Genomic DNA, 18,999 nt, shown 5'->3' with positions numbered 1-18,999 from the left:
TTAGAAAAAGATAAAGAGAAAGTTAAACCGAGATTAAAGTTAATCTACATTGATAGAAACGGACCTTAGGGCCACTGTGACCAATTTTTAACATGCCCGAGTGTCAATTTAATATAATGTGATTGTTTTTTATTTTGCATTAAATTAATATTTAATGCTTTTAGCGTAAAAATAATATAATTTACAAGTAAATAAACAAATGACATTTATAATATATTAACACATTTTAATTATTTATCTAAAAATTTATGTTTTAAAACTACGTTACATGTTATTTTTTATTGTATTATTTTAACACTACGTGATTAATAACAAATATTTTTAGAAAACGGGCAATAGAAGAAGTCGACGCTTTTATTAGTGTACTAAAAACTTACTAGTAATTTATTATTTATACATATTTTAATAATATATACAGAATTACAGAATATTTTATATTTAATTATTAAAATATGTATATATATAAAATATATATGTAAATAATAAATTCCAGTAAGCTTTAAGCGCGCTAACAGCACCGACTTTTATTGCCCAATTAAAAAAAAAATTTGTTATTAACATAAAAGTCCTAATTATTTTGAAATAATTTCTAAACAGTTAAGTCAATTTAATCACAAAATATTCAGTACAATCATATTATATTGAATTAACACTCAGACATGTTAAAAATTTAGCACAAAAGTTTTAACAAGAACCAAAATTTTAACACAAATATAAAATGTTATTTACTATGTACATATTTTTATAAATATATATGTCTGTATAATATTACATATAAATTTCACTAAGTGTAATATTGTATAATGTAAAGTAATAATATTGAATAATAATATCAACAGGCGTCAATTCCACGCGTTTCAACGACTGCGAGTTGTCGTGAAAAATTGACAAGTGCATCAAATGACTACGTCGAGATCATTATCGTCGTTTCGAGACACCGACCCTGCACGGATTTGTATTGCGTGTTCCCGCAGACCTTGTTACACGTTCCTGTAATGAGCATCACGCACGAGAACACGGAATTGTCACCACAAATTACAGAATCCGGCGAGCAGACAAATGAAATGTAAACGGTTTGTTCTGAAGTTGAGACAACGAGAGAAAAAATAAAATTATACATCGGACATATACAGAATATATTCTTTATATTGCGTATTGTCGACAGCAGCAAAATTTTATTATTTAGCAACCTATTAAAATTATAATTTTTTAATTCAACAATAGATATTTCTTTGAATATATAAAATGGATATACATTACGTATAATACAATCGTAAATCTGCAATCTTAATTTTAATAACGCTTTCTTAAACGTTTTTATTTACAATTAATAATATATATAATAATAATTAATATTAATATTTATGTATATTAATTCATATATTAACCTTCGCAGCCATTGTTGAATTTTATTGCTTAGTAAGATAGCAAATATTTTAGATTATTGAAAAATATATTTTTAAAGAATATTTTCTTTCTAAGAAACTCAATAATAAAAATTAGTTATTTATTTAGTAAATTTAGTTAATGCTCAGTTTTTTCAATTTTGACTTTATGTTTTTTCTTAAAGATAGAGAGAGAAACTATAATAAAATCTTATGTAGTGTGTTACACGTGAATTAGATACATGGACTTGTAAAAAGGAAAAATTTTGAGATTTTACAATATTCAGGTAATTTGTTAAATTGCACAATTTGTCAATTACAAAATAATTTTCAAAAAAATATTAAGTAGTAGTTATTAATACAATATTCATACTATGACGAAACGTGATTATCATGAGTTTCTATCTGGGTAGTCTTTTTTGTATAAAATATTTAAAAATTGATTTGTAAGATTCAAAAAAGAAGACATTATGAAAATAAATAATGCTTAATGTTCTTGCATCCGCATAACACATAATATTTTTGATTAACGTATATATATATATTTATTACTATTATTATATATTATACACTTTATTACTTTTTGTTTTTTAAATATTATTTGAAATTGAATATTATTCAACATTTCTTATTTCTTTAATTTATTCATATATAATTCATATAAATGTAACAAAAATTTATATATAAATATAGTCTCACTTTAAATGATAGAAGCACGTATCTTGCTTGTTAGATAATAATAGTATTTTTAAACAAAAAATTAGAATTTTTTATTATTATTAAATTAATTATTTAAAAATAAATATTTAATGTTGTTATCAAAACGATGATTGTGTTCTTTAGATGTGATTGTTATAATATTAAAATACAAGTATAATATTATGTAAAAATTTATAATTGTTAAAGAAGATTATATGTGAATAAAATTATTGCTATATACATAAGCAAAAACATAATTATTTGCTTACATATGTGAAAAAATAATTGTTAAATATATTAGCTTTAATTTGATACTAAATTTATACTGTTTTTTTATACATGTGTGTTAAACAATAATTGTTAAATAGAAAATATTTTAATTCTATAGAATATATTTTAATCCGATATTTTTTCTGACCTTAAAATTCAATGTAGCCAATAAATTTTAAGACGACATACTTAAGACGAGTTTAAAGATTATAAGATAAAATCGGACTATACTATAAATATTGATCAATGACAGTTACGACAGGTAACAGAGATTTGCAATCGAGGCAGTTACGTACGAGCAAATTTTTTTTTACATTTGACTCCAAGTTCAGGATGTTTAGTTTTCTTTAAGACAGGAGACTAGTCGCATTCTACCGGATTGGTACTCGTAGAAACATTTTCTCTAGCCAACTGTGGAAGCCAGTCGAGATTTTAAGTGTAAACAGGCGCAGTGCACACTCACCCCCGTCGGTGACTGGTCGTCTCGGGGTGTTTTACTTCATCCTCAACTGTTTGTATACTTGAAACGGAAGTTTTGTCAAATCACTCGGTATCTCCACACCGTCGTTGGTAGATCTTGACATAAGGAAAAAAAAGGACAAAATCTGATCTTATGTGAATCTTTTACCTCAGGTAAAAGTACCCTATCTTTCCTTGTCGCTTAATTTATTTAAGACAGATCGATTCAGATACATAATTCAAATAACAAACTATTTCATGTTGCCAGCAATTAAAAAGAATAACCACTTAATAAGTGTCTGCCAGATTGGTTATTAATTTAAGAAATTGTGATCATTTTTTCAATTGCTGGCAACATAAATAATTTGTTATTTAAATTATATATCTAAATCTACTCGTTTTAAATAAATTAAGCGACAAGAAAAGACAGGGTACTTTTACTTGAGGTAAAAAAGATTCACATCGGCGTTTGACCTTTTTTTCCTTTTTTTTTTATACATAATTTTTTAGTACCCATATTGTTTCTGTACCGCATTTGTATATACCATCAATAACATTTATTCTGTATGCTATCCGTATACTGCAACTGTAATGTTAATTACTTGTTTTTTGGTATTGGTTTTTCGGTGATTCGTTCGTTGATTTTGACAAAAAATGAACTTTAATGACAAAGAACTCATAATAAACACGACTTAAAAAATCAATTTTATAATAAAAATTAATTGTTTGTAACTAAAATTTATGTATTAAAATATTAAAAAGAATTTGTCATTAAAATATAATTAATTCCCAGTTTAAAATTTAGAGTTTCCCTATATTCAATTATAATATTTTATTAATTGTTCAGTGTTTTTATTATTCAGATACATTAGTGAGCTATGCGAATCGTATTCGTGAAAAAGTCATCAATTATATAAAGATTGCTACGGACAGTTCGGCACTGACATGATCACCGTCACATGTGAACATTTCCTCGAATCCTCTTGTTTAAATTCATTATCCGTTTATTATGGAATGAATACAGCACAATTATGTCTGAATTGAGTTCTAAACATCTGAAAAAAATACATGTCACATTAAGAATTAGAGAGTTAAGGAAAACGGTGACGGTCGAAGCTTTTGCTGAGAAAAAGATGAAATTTAGAAATCAGAAAAAAATCTTACTAAAACAATCTCTAGATTCTAATTTAGTATTATACAATTCAACAGAATTAAAATGTTATTCTATAAAAATAACACGTTATTATTACCATCACTTAGAAAGTAATGATTTGTTATTTATTTCGTTACTTTAATTCTTACGAATTTTTGAGTCAGGATGCTTTTTTTTCCTCGTGTAGCGGAGAAGGCGAAAAATGAAAAAAAAAACGGAACTATTCACAATTTTTGCGTAAAACAATTTGATTTTGCAACACTGTGAATAATTCCGTTTTTTGTTTTTGTTTTCTCCTGCTGTTTGGAAAAGCAGTCTCAGAAAATAATAATTACCAAATTTTTGGTGACATATTTTATATGTTAAAGTGAACGAATAAAGTATTACTTTTCTTTTTATAACAATTATTATATATTAAATAGATACATTTCTTACGTTATTAATCATAAAAATTTCGCTGCTTTATATTGTTTCCGCCAACGTTTTCAATACATAGATTATGTAAATTTAACACTTTAATTTTATCAAAACTATAAACAACTACTTTTTTTATATTAAAATAACATTTTATTTTAGTTGCATTTAAGATTAAACATATGCCAGTAAAAAAATTTTAAGTTAAATTTTTTAACATATTATTTATGTTATTTTTTAACACATGGGCTTTATGTTAAATTGACCCAAAAATTTGAGTGGATAAATTGGGACATGTGAAATGTATTAAATTTAACACAAAATTTTTAACAGGGTATAGTCACAAGATAATTTGCCTAATTAAATACAAACAAGAAAATAAGGTTCTTAATTATTAGCTTGTAATATCGATTTACGTCATCGTACAGTTACAAAATTATACAAAATAATCTTATTATATATATTAAAATTTTTTTTAATAATTAATAAATTATAATAATAACAAGTTTTTTTATAAATATATGTATTAAATTTTAATCAATATTTTTTTATTCTATATCTCTTATTTTTGTTTTGTCATTAGAATTTAAAATTGTAATAAAAAAATTTTGTAATTTTTTTTCCGTAAATAGTAGATAAATACAACAATCCGCCAACTTTAAATAACGATAAAATTATTTTAAATACTAAACAACAAGATAATGTATAGATAAATTTAATCGCATCAGAAAATTGCAAGGTTTTACAAATCAAGTCTTACATCTCTTACCGTGCAAATCAAACAAATAAAAAGTATCTTCAAATTATTGATGTCGACAAAGGTACTGTTATTTCAAGATAAATTGGACTAAACACAACAATCGTTCACGGAATGCAGCGAGATAAGGTAACATATGGAAACCATGCCGCTTAGCATCGTCAAATTATCATAGTACCTTACAAAACTGCTTTCTCGTTTTGTTATATTATTAAATACCAGGTAACACAAGTAAATATAAATAATACGAATACTGTTTTATTAAGTGATTATTCGATAAGTACTTGTATCTATGATTTAGATAAATATTTAAATTCTGCATCTTAAATTGAGTAAATTATAAAGATTTATTATAAATATCATAAAAAAGTATATAAGATATTATTATAAATATTTTTTTATTTATTACGTTATAAATTTATCATTGTATGTATATAAAGATTGTGAGAAATTATTCGGGTAAAATAAATATGGAGATAAAGTGAATGGAGTGATGGAAAATATTTTTTGTAAAGCAGTTCTCCTCTCTTCTTGGCATAAGAGGTAATAAATTTTATTTTAATATTTTATTTCTAAAATATTCAATTCAAGATGTTTTGAATAAATTGTATATTAAAGAAAAAAAATTTTTGATCAGATAAGTTGTTTTTTTTGCTTGTCTAAGGAAAAATGTATAAATAGTTATTCCGAAAGTCTTATAGAAAGGTATATAGACAATGTAACTATACGTTGTATGAAGGGACATTAATACATTGTTTATACAGATTTTATACAGATTTCTATGAGACTTACAAAATAACTATTTATGCATACTTTTTTAAACAAGCAAAATAAAGAACTTCTCTGATCAAAACTATTTTTGTTTATTCTTTGATATACAATTTATTCCAAAAATCCCGGATTAAATAACTCGGAAATAAAGTATTAGAATAAATATAATATATATTTATATATTTTAAAAAAGCGAAACACTTAAAATTAATTAAATTCAGTGTGATAAAATAAATTTTTATTAATGTAAATATGCATTCTGAACATAAAATTGAAGGTGCAAAAGAATAGTAATTAGAATAATGCGAACAAAATTCCTTTCTATAACGTTTTTCAGGAACTTACTGAGATAAAGAAATAATTTTTTTTTTCCGCACCTCTAATTTTACAGTTAAAAATGTACGCTTACACTGACGAAACAGTCATTACACCGAATTTAATTAATTCTTGCAGTGAGAAACAACAAATTAATTATAAACAACAAATTAATTTTATATATGTATGTATATATATAATTCAAATAATCAACATACATTTTCATATGTATTTGATTTTGAAAAAGTATAATTTCTTTAACTACGACATTCAGATACGGTATGACATTATTATCAACAGGATTCTATATACAGAATTATCTTAATTATTAAATATATTACGTTTGTCAAATTTGATTAACTAAAAAAAAAATAAAATTTAGTGCTTATCTTATAGTATAAAACATACGGGGTGTCCCATTTTTAATATTGTAGATAATTCTTATAAAAATATAATACTGGGCAGTTTTAAATTGGCCAATAATTATTACTTGACTATTAAAAGTACAGCAATATTTTTAATACTTAAAATAAGTATTAATTACTGACCAAAGTTTAATACTGCCCAATACTACATTTTTATAAGAGAAATATCTCGGAAATTAAGAAAATGCGAGAAAACATTCAGGATAAATTTATACCTCTTCTCCTCCCATATATGTATACATTTATTTAATCTACACTTTTTTAATGCATCACGTACTTTCGAAATCGTCATTTTCATCACGATTGTAGCGGACGAAGATCGAACGTGCGCGTGCTAGAGCGGAAACCTCCGAGGCGAGAAAGGGTCTCCTTAATATCTTCGAGAGATCACGCAGGGGACATAAAGCGTCGCTTCCGGATGCAGTAAAGCGAGAGTTTTCGCGCGTGGGCGATGGGTATTGCTTTGAAGTGCAACGGCGGAACTGCATAACATGCAGCTGCAGTCCTCGTCCCTATGTCCTCATGCGGATTGTTTCTTTCTTCTTTGCTACGGCGCACGATTGTGCGACGTATCGCCGCGAGATTCGCATGGCATTTTGACGTTGGGAGGCTGCATTTTCGGCACAACGCGTGATACGCGTCGATCCGCGATTTCAGAGAAATCTCTCTTGCATTGTGTAATTATAATATATAGCTTATTGGAAAATACTAGAATAAATTTTTGTAAAAGTATTTATGTGTTGCGAAATTGTTAGTTATTTCAAGAATAAATTATATCAAATCTACATTTTTTTTATAAATATAAGATGTCGTTTAAACATGTATATATATTTATTACCTTGATTAACATAATATAATTTTCTGACAAAATAGTAAATAGATTATTCTATTTGTCATTAAAATTTACCACGCATAAAATAAATAAAGATTAATTATTAATAAGAAAATAATTTTTATTGTTATTTTTTTGCAGTAATGTGATTAGAAATGATGTTTAATACTCCGTATAGTAAGTAATTTGTATATACATATTTGTATATTTATTAATATATATTTTTATATTTACATCGAGTCACATTCTATTTAATTAAACGTAAAATTGATTATCCTTTGTTGACTTTTATATTTTAATAACATATATTAATGAATACGTAACATCCGTCAATTTTTAATAGAATATATAGCAAGAAAATAAGATAAGGACGCATTTATCAACTACAAGAAAAAACAACGGTTTTGTTTTCTTATATAAAAGTATTATATATATATAATATTATGACATATAAAATGTTCTATACCGTGGCAAAACACTGTAAGGACGACACGAATATTTTACCAACATTTAAACCAAAAGATTTGTTGCCTCTTAATAACAAAAACAATATTAATTTTTGTATATATAGAGGAGTTGTGTACCATTGGACTTTGTATCTACATGCAATAATATAATATCAAGAATCAATAATTTGAGAAAAAAAAATTTATGAATAACTTTCCCATATATATTGTATGTGTGTATTACATTAATTTTTATATTCTTTACTAAGGTTTGTAAAACGATTATAATAAACTATCATATTTCTTACGCAGTAACAAATATAAGATTATAATGATTTGTAATTTCTTCTCCCAAAAAATTGGAAAAGAACATGAACATCACAAAACTTAGTATTATAATAAAAGATACTAAAAATGCCTCAATATTGTGTTCAGTTGATAAGACCTGAAAAAGCTAAAGTATACGAATGTAAATGTTGAAATCAATTTTTCACATTAAATCACAATTTAAATTAGACAACTTACAATCTATTACACAAAATGTAGTTAAAAAATTTTCAATTACACACATATTTTTAATTACGTATTTTTAGAAATAAATAAATCCTTATTCATTCTAAACACAGGTTTATAGCGTCCAACACAAAATAAGATCTGCTTTTATATCTGCTATTAATTGTAACTAATAAATCTGCCCGTTTAATTACCTTAATTAAAAAGAACTAGTAGAAGAAACTCAAAAGAAGATCCTATTACAAAAAACCAGGATAAATACCGCATTAAATGCTGAATATGTAAAGTTTCGCATGTGTCTTTTTTAACATAAGTAACAATTTTTGTAAATATCTTTATTGCTAAATATTGGACAATAAAATCAAAGTTTATTACTTTAAAATTTATTAAAAATAAAATATTTAATAACCAATAACGTATTAATAAACATTAATATTGATAAATATTTTGTAATTTTTTCAGACGTTTTAATTACTTTAAAGAAAACAGCGTCAGACGCGACAAGCCCATATTCAGGAAAAGTATCAAAAAAATGCATTCAGGTTTATTATAAGTTCGAATTATGTTTCCATTGTATTACATTATAATAATAAATTTCTTAATTAATTCAGTATCAGTTATTTAAGTAAATGCCAAAGCATCTCACATTTACAATATTTTTAAACTAATTAAAAACATTTTGCTAAATTAAATAATTAATGTTAAAATAACAGAATTTTATTTTTGTCATAATATTTTCTTAACTTTTAAAAGTCATATTAAAATTCAAGAAATAAAGATAAAGACGATACTCTGTATTGATCTACAGCGAATCTTAATGCCGAATAATTTTATGATCTATTATCTTTAATTTATATGATGAACTGCGCGCCGCATTTTTATAGTCTTGAAACACAGTCATTACATAAAATCCGTATATTTACAAATTAAATTGATAAGTATAATTTAAATAATTTAATAATATTGATGCTCAAAAGCATCTATAAAATCTCCTCAACTCGAAAAATTACACACACACACACACACACACACACACACACACACACACACACACGTATGTATGTATGTATGTATGTATGTATGTATGTATGTATGTATGTATGTATGTATGTATGTATGTATGTATGTATGTATGTATGTATGTATGTATATGTATATACATACACATTCGCACGTATAATAATATATTGAAAAAAATAATAAAAATTAAGTCAAGCTAGAATTCAAACCTCTCCCAACATTTCGTATGGGCGTTTTCTTAATTCGACTACTAGAGGCATATGGCATTATTTTTTTAAATAACTGATATAAATTAAAAATGTTTTTTCAGGTAACATAATGTCAACAGTATTAATTAAAATACTACTAATAAATAATTCCAAAAATTTTCATAAAAATTAAAAATTTTGAAATAAAAATTTTGAATTCTGCAAAAAGGAGTTACCAATAACATTACAAAATTAGATTTTTTTAAATAAATATTACTAAAATTTTTAATTTAAGTTATTAATATTTTTATTTAAAATGTAAAGATTAATAAACCTATATAAAGAAGAAAAATATACAATATTTATTCAATATCAATTTATAAATCAAACTTACTTGGAAAATATTAAGACTCACAGTACACACTCCCATTATTATTAAAAACATAAGTGACGTCTCAAAATTAGATGTTAAATATTCGGAAAATCTTTAAAAAAATTAATTTTATAATTAAAAAATGTATAATACATTTTCTAAATTATAAAAAATATTATCTTATTTAAAATAAATATTATGTATTTTTTTAAAAACTTCTGCATGGTACGATTTGAAAAAATATTTATTTTAATTTAGTAAATTTTTTTTTTCAATGTATAACAAAGATATTATAGAATGTAAAATACTCACATTATTGCTTTTCGATGAATATGTACACTGTAAATAAGACTGTTACAAACCCAACTTTTATTCTTCAAATTAATTCTTTGAATGTGTATTTTTATTGCATTCTTGATACGATAACTGCAAATAATTTAGCGGAAAGTATTTAAAAGTGTCGCTCTCTTGAAAACACGACTGTCTTCTTTGTGGCAACATAATTAATATAGAAAAGAAATATATGATAGTTTTTAAAAAAGAGCAATTGCCGTTATTAAGCTTGTAACAGTCCCATTAATTTAACTTATTGTTACGTAACAAAATCTTTAATAAGATAAAAACAATTAACCAATATGATTCACATGATATGTTACATCGAGGCGCGCGCGCTGTGTACCGCTTCTGGGTCGTGACCGAACTCGTGCGCTAACTATTTATACTATACTAACTAACGATATTAACGATATTTTGAAATAGCTCTCACTTAAAAAGTATCATTCTTAATTTTGATAAAAACAAAAGTTGCTTTGTTTGGCATCAGAGAATCTTCTAGTACACTTTACATGCGATTATTTCGGGACACCCTGCATATGCAGTCTATTTGATAAGATGTTCATCTGGTAAAACCTTTGGATGTAGTTTTGAAAAGCGGTAATTTTCTTGAAATTGGGTTTTTTATAAAAAAAGCTGTGCTTTCGAAAAGCTGATATTTCTGATTTCTTTGTAATCTTATATACCCGTGGATTTTCGATTTTTCATGCGAAGCGACTTTTACCCTTCCCTCTCTCTCGATCCACTTTTAGGGCAAAGCTAAATCCACGATTGTACGATTTCACGTGATTTTTTCTTAATTTTATTGCTAATTTGTTAAGATGAATTAGTTCAACAAATTTGATTATTATGGAAATCTTATCTCAAGAATATGCTAAAATTAATTGAAAGTATGCTTTGGAGATGCCAGGCAATTATTGAATAAAGGCGACTGGACAAGTTATTAATAATAAAGCATTACAGTTCTAATTAAGTAATATGCGCATATTTTATTTCAAATTATTTAAATAAATTTTTTATCGAGTTCTTTCAGACACACTGTTATCGAATATACTGTATGTACATACATATGTCATGTTACTATTTATTATATAGTATATTAATACACATATATGTATGTATGTATAGGAGAAAGACACCGAATTTGGAATACTATAACTTTATTTCTGGACAATATTTCTCAAATAATAGTTAAAAAAACAATGTTGAAAACATAAATACAAATTAGATATCTTTTACAAATGGTATAGTAATTTTTATAATACTATTTTGTATTTTTTTTTATAATTAATGTTTTCGTGACACATGTCAAAAAAAGCATCTGACAAAATCGGCGCCTAATTTAGAATCCGTATACAAACGAAGTATTAGTGTTACACTTTATTGATTTATACATCTTACCTGAATTATATGGTTATTACAGACTCAATGTTATTTCATTAGGCTTGCCTAAGAGACATAATCGTGCAAGTATAACTCTCGCTTTTAACGAATTCGTTTTTAACAGATTTTATATCGAAAAGGATATGAATATATAAAATATAGGTTTTTATTTTTTTAATCAACTAAGCAGATCCTATTTTTATCAGTATTTGTATGGTGCAATGTTTAGTTACCAAAAAATAAAGGAGTTCCAATTTAGGAAATTGTTCCAAAAATATAGTGCCTTTCCTCTATATATAATTATATATGTATACACATTTTTACATATATTTCTTTCTAGTTACATGTATTTTTCAAAGTAATTTTTTTTATTTGAAACCTTTAGTTAGACAAAAAGAAATATAATTTCTTCTCTTAATTTTATTATTTTGTTAATTTTAATTATTACATATATTTAAATATTTATAGTTTCTTACCTAGCAATTTTAAACATTCCGCATATATATTGACAGCATGCAAAGAGCATTGCTCCTGCTGTTACTGATGAAGTAAATCCTATGCAAAAAGCTGCAGTTAGGTGGTATTGCTGTATATAGTAATATTTTTCTTGATAAATAAAATATTCGGTTGTGATTTGCAGGCGGCGTAGTCGAGACTCGTTTGTAGATAAAATAATACCAATAAAATTTGGCCACAATTGGATATTAATAAAAATAAGTAAATTGCAAACGAGAGTCACTAAACAACATTAGAACAAATAATTAGTTATATAAAATTGTAGTTTTTTTAATAATCTAAATTTCTTAAATTTATATACAAGTATATGCAGGGCTGCAAATTTTGATGCCAGAACAGCGTACACAAGCGGCCCGCCTTATTTGTACGTGAGTGCACACAGACACGATGCGTCGTTACGGATACAGCATACGCTGTTATATGCATACGCTGTTCTGGTGCACACACACTCAAACGTAAATGTAATATTTATTGCCTTGTAAAAATTTCGAACATACGGTAGAAAAATGTAGAAGTTCCCGAATGAAACAGGATACGATAAAGTCACAACATCTAAGAAAGATTGCTCCAAACCAATATCGACGCAGAGTTAAAGAACTGTGCTCAATTTACAATAATATATTTCGGGTGCGGCAACTCTGGTTTTCTTTGTAAACTGTTCAAAGTCAATAGTAAGAAAGAATAATCTGCCACAAAACTAAGTTCAAATTTTGTTTTAAAGATGTGTTCGAAGTACACACGGGATGTAGGAATTTGATCAAAACAAAATTTAGTCCAACTGTACATCAACTATCGCCGCTATTAAACGCAATCGCCAAGACAGAAATGTACCCCATGCCAAGAATAGATAATTTGTTGCAAAGAAAACTCTTTATATGTTCACCACCGATCTACGATCAGGATATTGGCAGATAAGTATAAAACCGAAAGACCGCGATAATACTGCATTTACCACGTATTCCAGCATTTTCCATTTCAAACTCAAGCCTTTCGGTTTGAAGAACGCCGGTGCCACATTCTAAAGAATAATGGACCGTTTTAAGAAGGGTCTCAAAGATATCATGATTATAATATACTTGGACGACATTATTGTTATTTGAATTAGTTTTAAAGAGCATTTGGTACATCTACAGAAGATATCTAAGGTTTGCTGAGAAAGGACCAAAAAAATGCTTTTGTCAAACTGAAAAGATTACTCTCTGAGGCCCCGGTATTCAAATAAACAGACAAAATGATGTTATTCCGTATTTCGTCATTCGTACAGACACTATCAATTATGCCATTGGACCCATTCTTTTGCAAAAAGAAGGTTCCAACGAAGAGCCCGTGCTCAAACATGCAAGTAGTCTCCAATTGAACGTAAAACATAATACTACGGAGTCGCGAGGCTCTCGCAATATGAGCTGTTGGAAAGTTACGTGGTTACATCGTCGGCGCCAAGATAATCGTCGGTACGGATCACCAACAGATGTTTAGCTCGATGCGCCTTGAATCTTTAAGAAAATAATGTAGAGATTAAATACCCTCCAGGGAAATTGAACCGTGACTGATACTCTATTAAGACCCTCCTGCTTGGAGCATATCCAGAAAAATTGCGGTGTGTTCAGTTTTAGTAAATTTCTCTTCTAAGAAAGCCGCAGAAATGAGGGAGCAACTTTCCGGGTTAGAAGTCAAAAAGATTATCGACGCTTTCAAATTAAAGAACAAACTGGACGTCGCGAATTAGACTTCCCGTGGATACCTCATGACATATGGCGTATTATACCGCTATGTCCCTATGGAAGACACTGAAAGAGCTTAATGAGTTATATCAAAGTGCATAGTTGATTATATATATAAACCACGATGTTTTTATTGCCAAACATTGCATGGGTAAAACGCTGAGACATATATTGAGTAAGTACTATTGAACCGAGTAAGATTATCAGCGACTGCATCAAAAAATGTCCCCAATGTGTTATAATTTGAAACCTGCCGAGTTATTGAGGATTCCAACTGCTTCCAGGAGGTTCAAGGTGTTAGCCTCTGTTAAGTTATCTGTTTGAACCTAACGACCGCTGAAGGGTTCCAATAAATCTTCATCGTTGGAAACATTGTCTCGAAATGGGTGGAATTATTCTAGTTAAGACGCGCTACCGTGGAGGCATACGCTCGGACTCTGATCGACAAAGTTTTGTTGAAATATGGAATTTCTCGCAGAATAATCTCTGACAACTTTATGACATTTTGGATCTTAATTTATTGGAGCTGTCAATTATACTCTATCTTCGTCAGGAACAAGAATTCGAACGTGGACAAAAAAATTACCATCTGTCAGGTACGCTACAGTATCGTCACTCCAACTGTGAGAGTCTCTTTTGTCTATCTCACTTTTGCACGTGAATTGCGGAGTTTGGGGGTGTTTAACGTGACTTGCGGGAGAGCTCTATCGGGGACAACTTTGTCTCCGAAGTTACATCTCCTAAGATCGAAGACTTTTTAGAAGAGACTGTCGAGGTTCAAGAGCACGAGCAAGATCTATGGAAGGATTACGCGGATAAAGAAGCCGTCTTCTAGCTTCTAGATGGGAGACATGGGTAATGGTAAAGACGCGATTGTTAAACAGCGCGTCCCTAGAAGTCGCTTCTAAATTTACTCCGAAAAGAGATAAACCATTTCGAGTTGTTAAACAGGTCTTTCCTATCAGTTACTAAATAGTAACAAACTGACAAAACTACACTGACAGAGAAAAGAATAATTGGTAATTATTTACATTAGCGATTTCTCACCGATTTTGATAAGCTTTAAATATGTTGTCATTATTCTGAACAACTTTTCTCAATACATATTAAACTCTTTTGTTAATAATTTTTTGTGTATAACTCAAAAACTAAGGCCGAGCGGCGATAACATGTATAGGAAAAAGTTGTTCAGAATAATGACCTTGACAACATATTTAAAGCTCATCAAAATTGATGAGAAATCACTAATGTAAATAATTACCAAATAATTGATTAAAATAAATAATAAACAATTTATTTTATATAATTTTCTAATAAAATACCGTGACTTTTTAAAATAAAACAAATTGTTTACATTCATTTTTGTAGTGACCATATTACCATTCTTGCTTTTCTTCAACCCATTATGCAGTGTTTCTACATTTTTATAAATAATAGGTAATATAGTAATTTTTTATAATTTTAAACCTAAAATCTAATAAACAACACTTTAATTAATAAATATAATTGTTAAATTTTAATTTAAAATATTGATTATTAACAAAGTTATTAGATAAAATATAAATAGGTGACCATATTACCACTTTCTCTTCTATAATTAGATATAATTATATATGGAACCATATATAATTATATTTTTTTTATTCTTTCACAATTGTGCCATTCAAAAACATTTAAAAAACTGTTTTGTTATAAAAATTTCAAATTTAATACGTTTTAAATATAATAAATAAAAATATTGTCTTACTTATAAACGCAATCGTATAACGTTTTGCAATGGTTCCATATCTTTCAAAAATAGCAATTTCATTATTATCTTTTAAATCATCATAAATTAGCTGAAGTTGTTCCATAAAATACTTTAACTATTTGTTTAATAAAATTTTATGTTAATTTTTTATATATCTTATATTTAAAAAAAGCTTAAATGGTTATAAAATTATCATGTAAATATTTATTAAAATAGATATAATAAACAATTAACTTACTGTGTCACTGTTAATGTAAAACGAATTGTACATAATAGCTAAAGTAATGAGCCCAAACGACAAAGAACAAATCTTTATTACGTGATCTGTAGTACATTGTGAGGTTACAAATGTTGAAAACTGTAATTTAAACAATTTTTTAAAAAAAGTTAGAAACATACTTGTCTTTATCATTTACCATTTTAGGAACATAAACCTTGCTTGATCATACATTATGAAAACGTTTTATTTATTAAATCTAAGTTTTTAAAACAATTTATTCTGTTAAATTTTCTATTGGCTAATAATAAATTATTTTATTTTTTATAATATTATGCAAAAAAATAAATTGTACTTATCTGGAAATAGTTTTATTCATTTAAAGGGTTAGGCCACCTCGAAGTCTTAAAAATTATGATATTTTTAAGAATTTTTTAAAGAAAAACAATAAAGTAAATACAAAATCAAATTTATAGGATTTATTTTACATGTTTTGAAGTATATAAAAAAATTTTTATTAATTTTAATTTTTTTCAAAATGGCAACTGTAGTCCCATAGAATGCAACGCCTTTTTTTAAGCATGCTCCACGGCAAGCAGTAAAAGTCATCAATTGATCATTGGGCAAAACAAAAAATCTTTATTTACATAAAATTTACTACAGACATACATATATATAAATATTATAAAATATTTATTTTTGAATAAATAGTAATCACTTACAGAAAAAATATTCTTTTTTGTGAAAAATCGCGTATAAAGTGCTCAAGAACGTAATGAATTATAAAATCCATATGTACTTCTTTTAGTTTTAAGGATACTTTTAAGGATACTTTAAAATTTGAAGTGTTTTATTGCATGCAGATTTTAAAAATGCAATTTTTAAAAACCGCGTTTAAACTTGTAACAATATTCTTAAATAAAATAAAAACTTTTTAATTTACTACTATTTCAGCACCATATTATTTTTGATACCCTTAGGTATGTTTTTGGCAAAAAAAATCGATTTTTGATTGAAAATTTCAAGATGGTTTAACCCCTTAACAATCTAGATCTGTTAATATTATTTATGAAATAACATCTCAAAATATTATTAAGTAAGCAAGATATCATTAACACAACGTTATTACAATATTTTATAACATGTGACAACTTTTTTAAATATGTAACTTTTATTGTTGTACACGTTACACGTTAAAATAAAAGCTATTTTAATAAAACAATAAAAAAACGTTTAAAAAATATATTGAAAATAAAGCCTTAAAATTAAAAAATAAAAAGTTTGGTAAGCATCCTCAGAATTATCTTTTTATTTATAATTTTTATTTATAATTTTATTTATAAGTACTAAAAAATTTGCAACAAATATAATTTAATTATTTTTAATTTATAAATCATAAATTTAATAAAATTTTAATTTAAATAAAATACATAAATTTTCATTTTCAAGTTATTAATAAAATCTTCAAATATTAAAATAATTCTCTACATTATGTAACATAAATGTAATTAAAAAGTCAACGTACCTGAAATATAACAATAGTTGGAATTATACTGTTGCAACAAAAGAAATAAAATCGGGCAAGTTTCGATTGTTGGTAGGGCCATAAACCAACTATCAGTAAAATGTATCGGTTAAGACTGAAATATTTATCTACGATACTGGTCATACTGTCTACTAATATTAAGTCCGCATAAAACAAATAAAAGAGAGGAAAGTCCTCTTATTCCTCACTTTTTAATATCTAAGAAATATAACTATCTCTATTTTCTACATTTTTCTTTTAGTAAAAAATGTTAGGTGCTATAATACTCATTTTCTACAATTTAGTCTAATTGTATCATAAGATAATATAAAATATCTCCATATGCAATTCAAACTTCAATTCACCACCATAGCCTGTATATAATAGTGGTTGCCGATTACATAATCGATCCAACGCCGAACGAAATTCAACATATGTTTCTTTCTCACAGAATATTGAGAATATTGAGAAAAACATTAAAATAAAAGTTACGCATGCGCATTTACTTACCAGTGGCTCATTCGGTTTCGTTCTTTCGAGGGGTGCAGTCGTAGTCCAATATTCATAGTCAAATCTTATTTTAAGATCGTCTCAAGTAATAGCTACGTTCAACAGAGAATGTAGCTGTTGTAAACTGTTGTAAAAATCTTTTATATGATTAGTTTATACATTTAGATTCAACAGAAACTAAGAGTAAAAATCAATTGTGTTAGAGAATTTTATAATAATTCTATTACATTCTCCGCTGAACGTAGTCATCATCTTCATGCTAATACAGCTTTGTGATTGATTTATGACATTTTAAGGCGGTATTTAAAAGATAATCTTAAATATAAGATTCGACTATGAATACCGACCATAAGTTACTTTTGAGATTCTTCAGAAAAAAGATATTATATTTATTATCAGATTAAAGATATTATAGAGGAAAAAATGAGGTAATATAGCTAGTGCGGATAATATGGCCACCCATATTATCTCCGTTATTGGCTGACAAATTCTAGTAATTATTTATGATATCATTTGTTTAGTAGTCTACTGTTATATAATGATACTAATATGACAAAACACAACAGTTGTTATAAGGCATTTTTACTTTTAAGAATTTTGAAAAATTTTTAAGGTACATTTTAACATTTAATTACACATACTTCCTCATTCTTTTTAAACTTAACCGCATTATCGCCTAAATGTATGTACACTTGAGTACTTTCTTAATATTTAACTCTTTATTCGGCTGTATATATTTCGAGTTATACAAAATTAAACAATGATATAGAATGTTGTCAATATGGCCAGATAGCTTAGATAAGTATGCTAGTAATATGGTCTTTAGATTTAAGGTTATTTTATTTAACTTCCATTAAATGTGAATAAAAATCACTTGTTTCTATATAACAACTTATTTTATATAAATACACGAGTATATGTTTCTAACAAAATACTGTGACCTTTTTAAACAAAATCAATTTTTTTACATTTATTTTTGTGGTGGCCATATTATCCTCGAAAAAATTACTCATATATGATTATA

The 18,999-nt window shown here is 26.5% G+C and overlaps 1 protein-coding gene across 1 annotated transcript; it reads right to left on the bottom strand.

The window, feature by feature from the left end:
* Positions 1-3,564: 3,564 nt before the first annotated feature.
* LOC114255323 lies at positions 3,565-17,659 on the bottom strand. The gene is made up of 5 exons (XM_028193674.2): positions 17,466-17,659; positions 15,962-16,081; positions 15,721-15,838; positions 12,213-12,474; positions 3,565-3,868 (listed from the first exon to the last, which is right to left on the bottom strand). The coding sequence occupies exons 1-5, from the start codon at positions 17,607-17,609 to the stop codon at positions 3,769-3,771; spliced, it is 744 nt and encodes a 247-aa protein (XP_028049475.2). The 5' UTR covers positions 17,610-17,659; the 3' UTR covers positions 3,565-3,768.
* Between the last annotated feature and the right edge of the window lie 1,340 nt (positions 17,660-18,999).

The sequence above is a fragment of the Monomorium pharaonis genome, chromosome 2, assembly GCF_013373865.1.
Source record: "Monomorium pharaonis isolate MP-MQ-018 chromosome 2, ASM1337386v2, whole genome shotgun sequence".
Lineage (NCBI taxonomy): Eukaryota > Metazoa > Arthropoda > Insecta > Hymenoptera > Formicidae > Monomorium > Monomorium pharaonis.
This window is presented reverse-complemented; position numbering and strand designations above follow the sequence as displayed.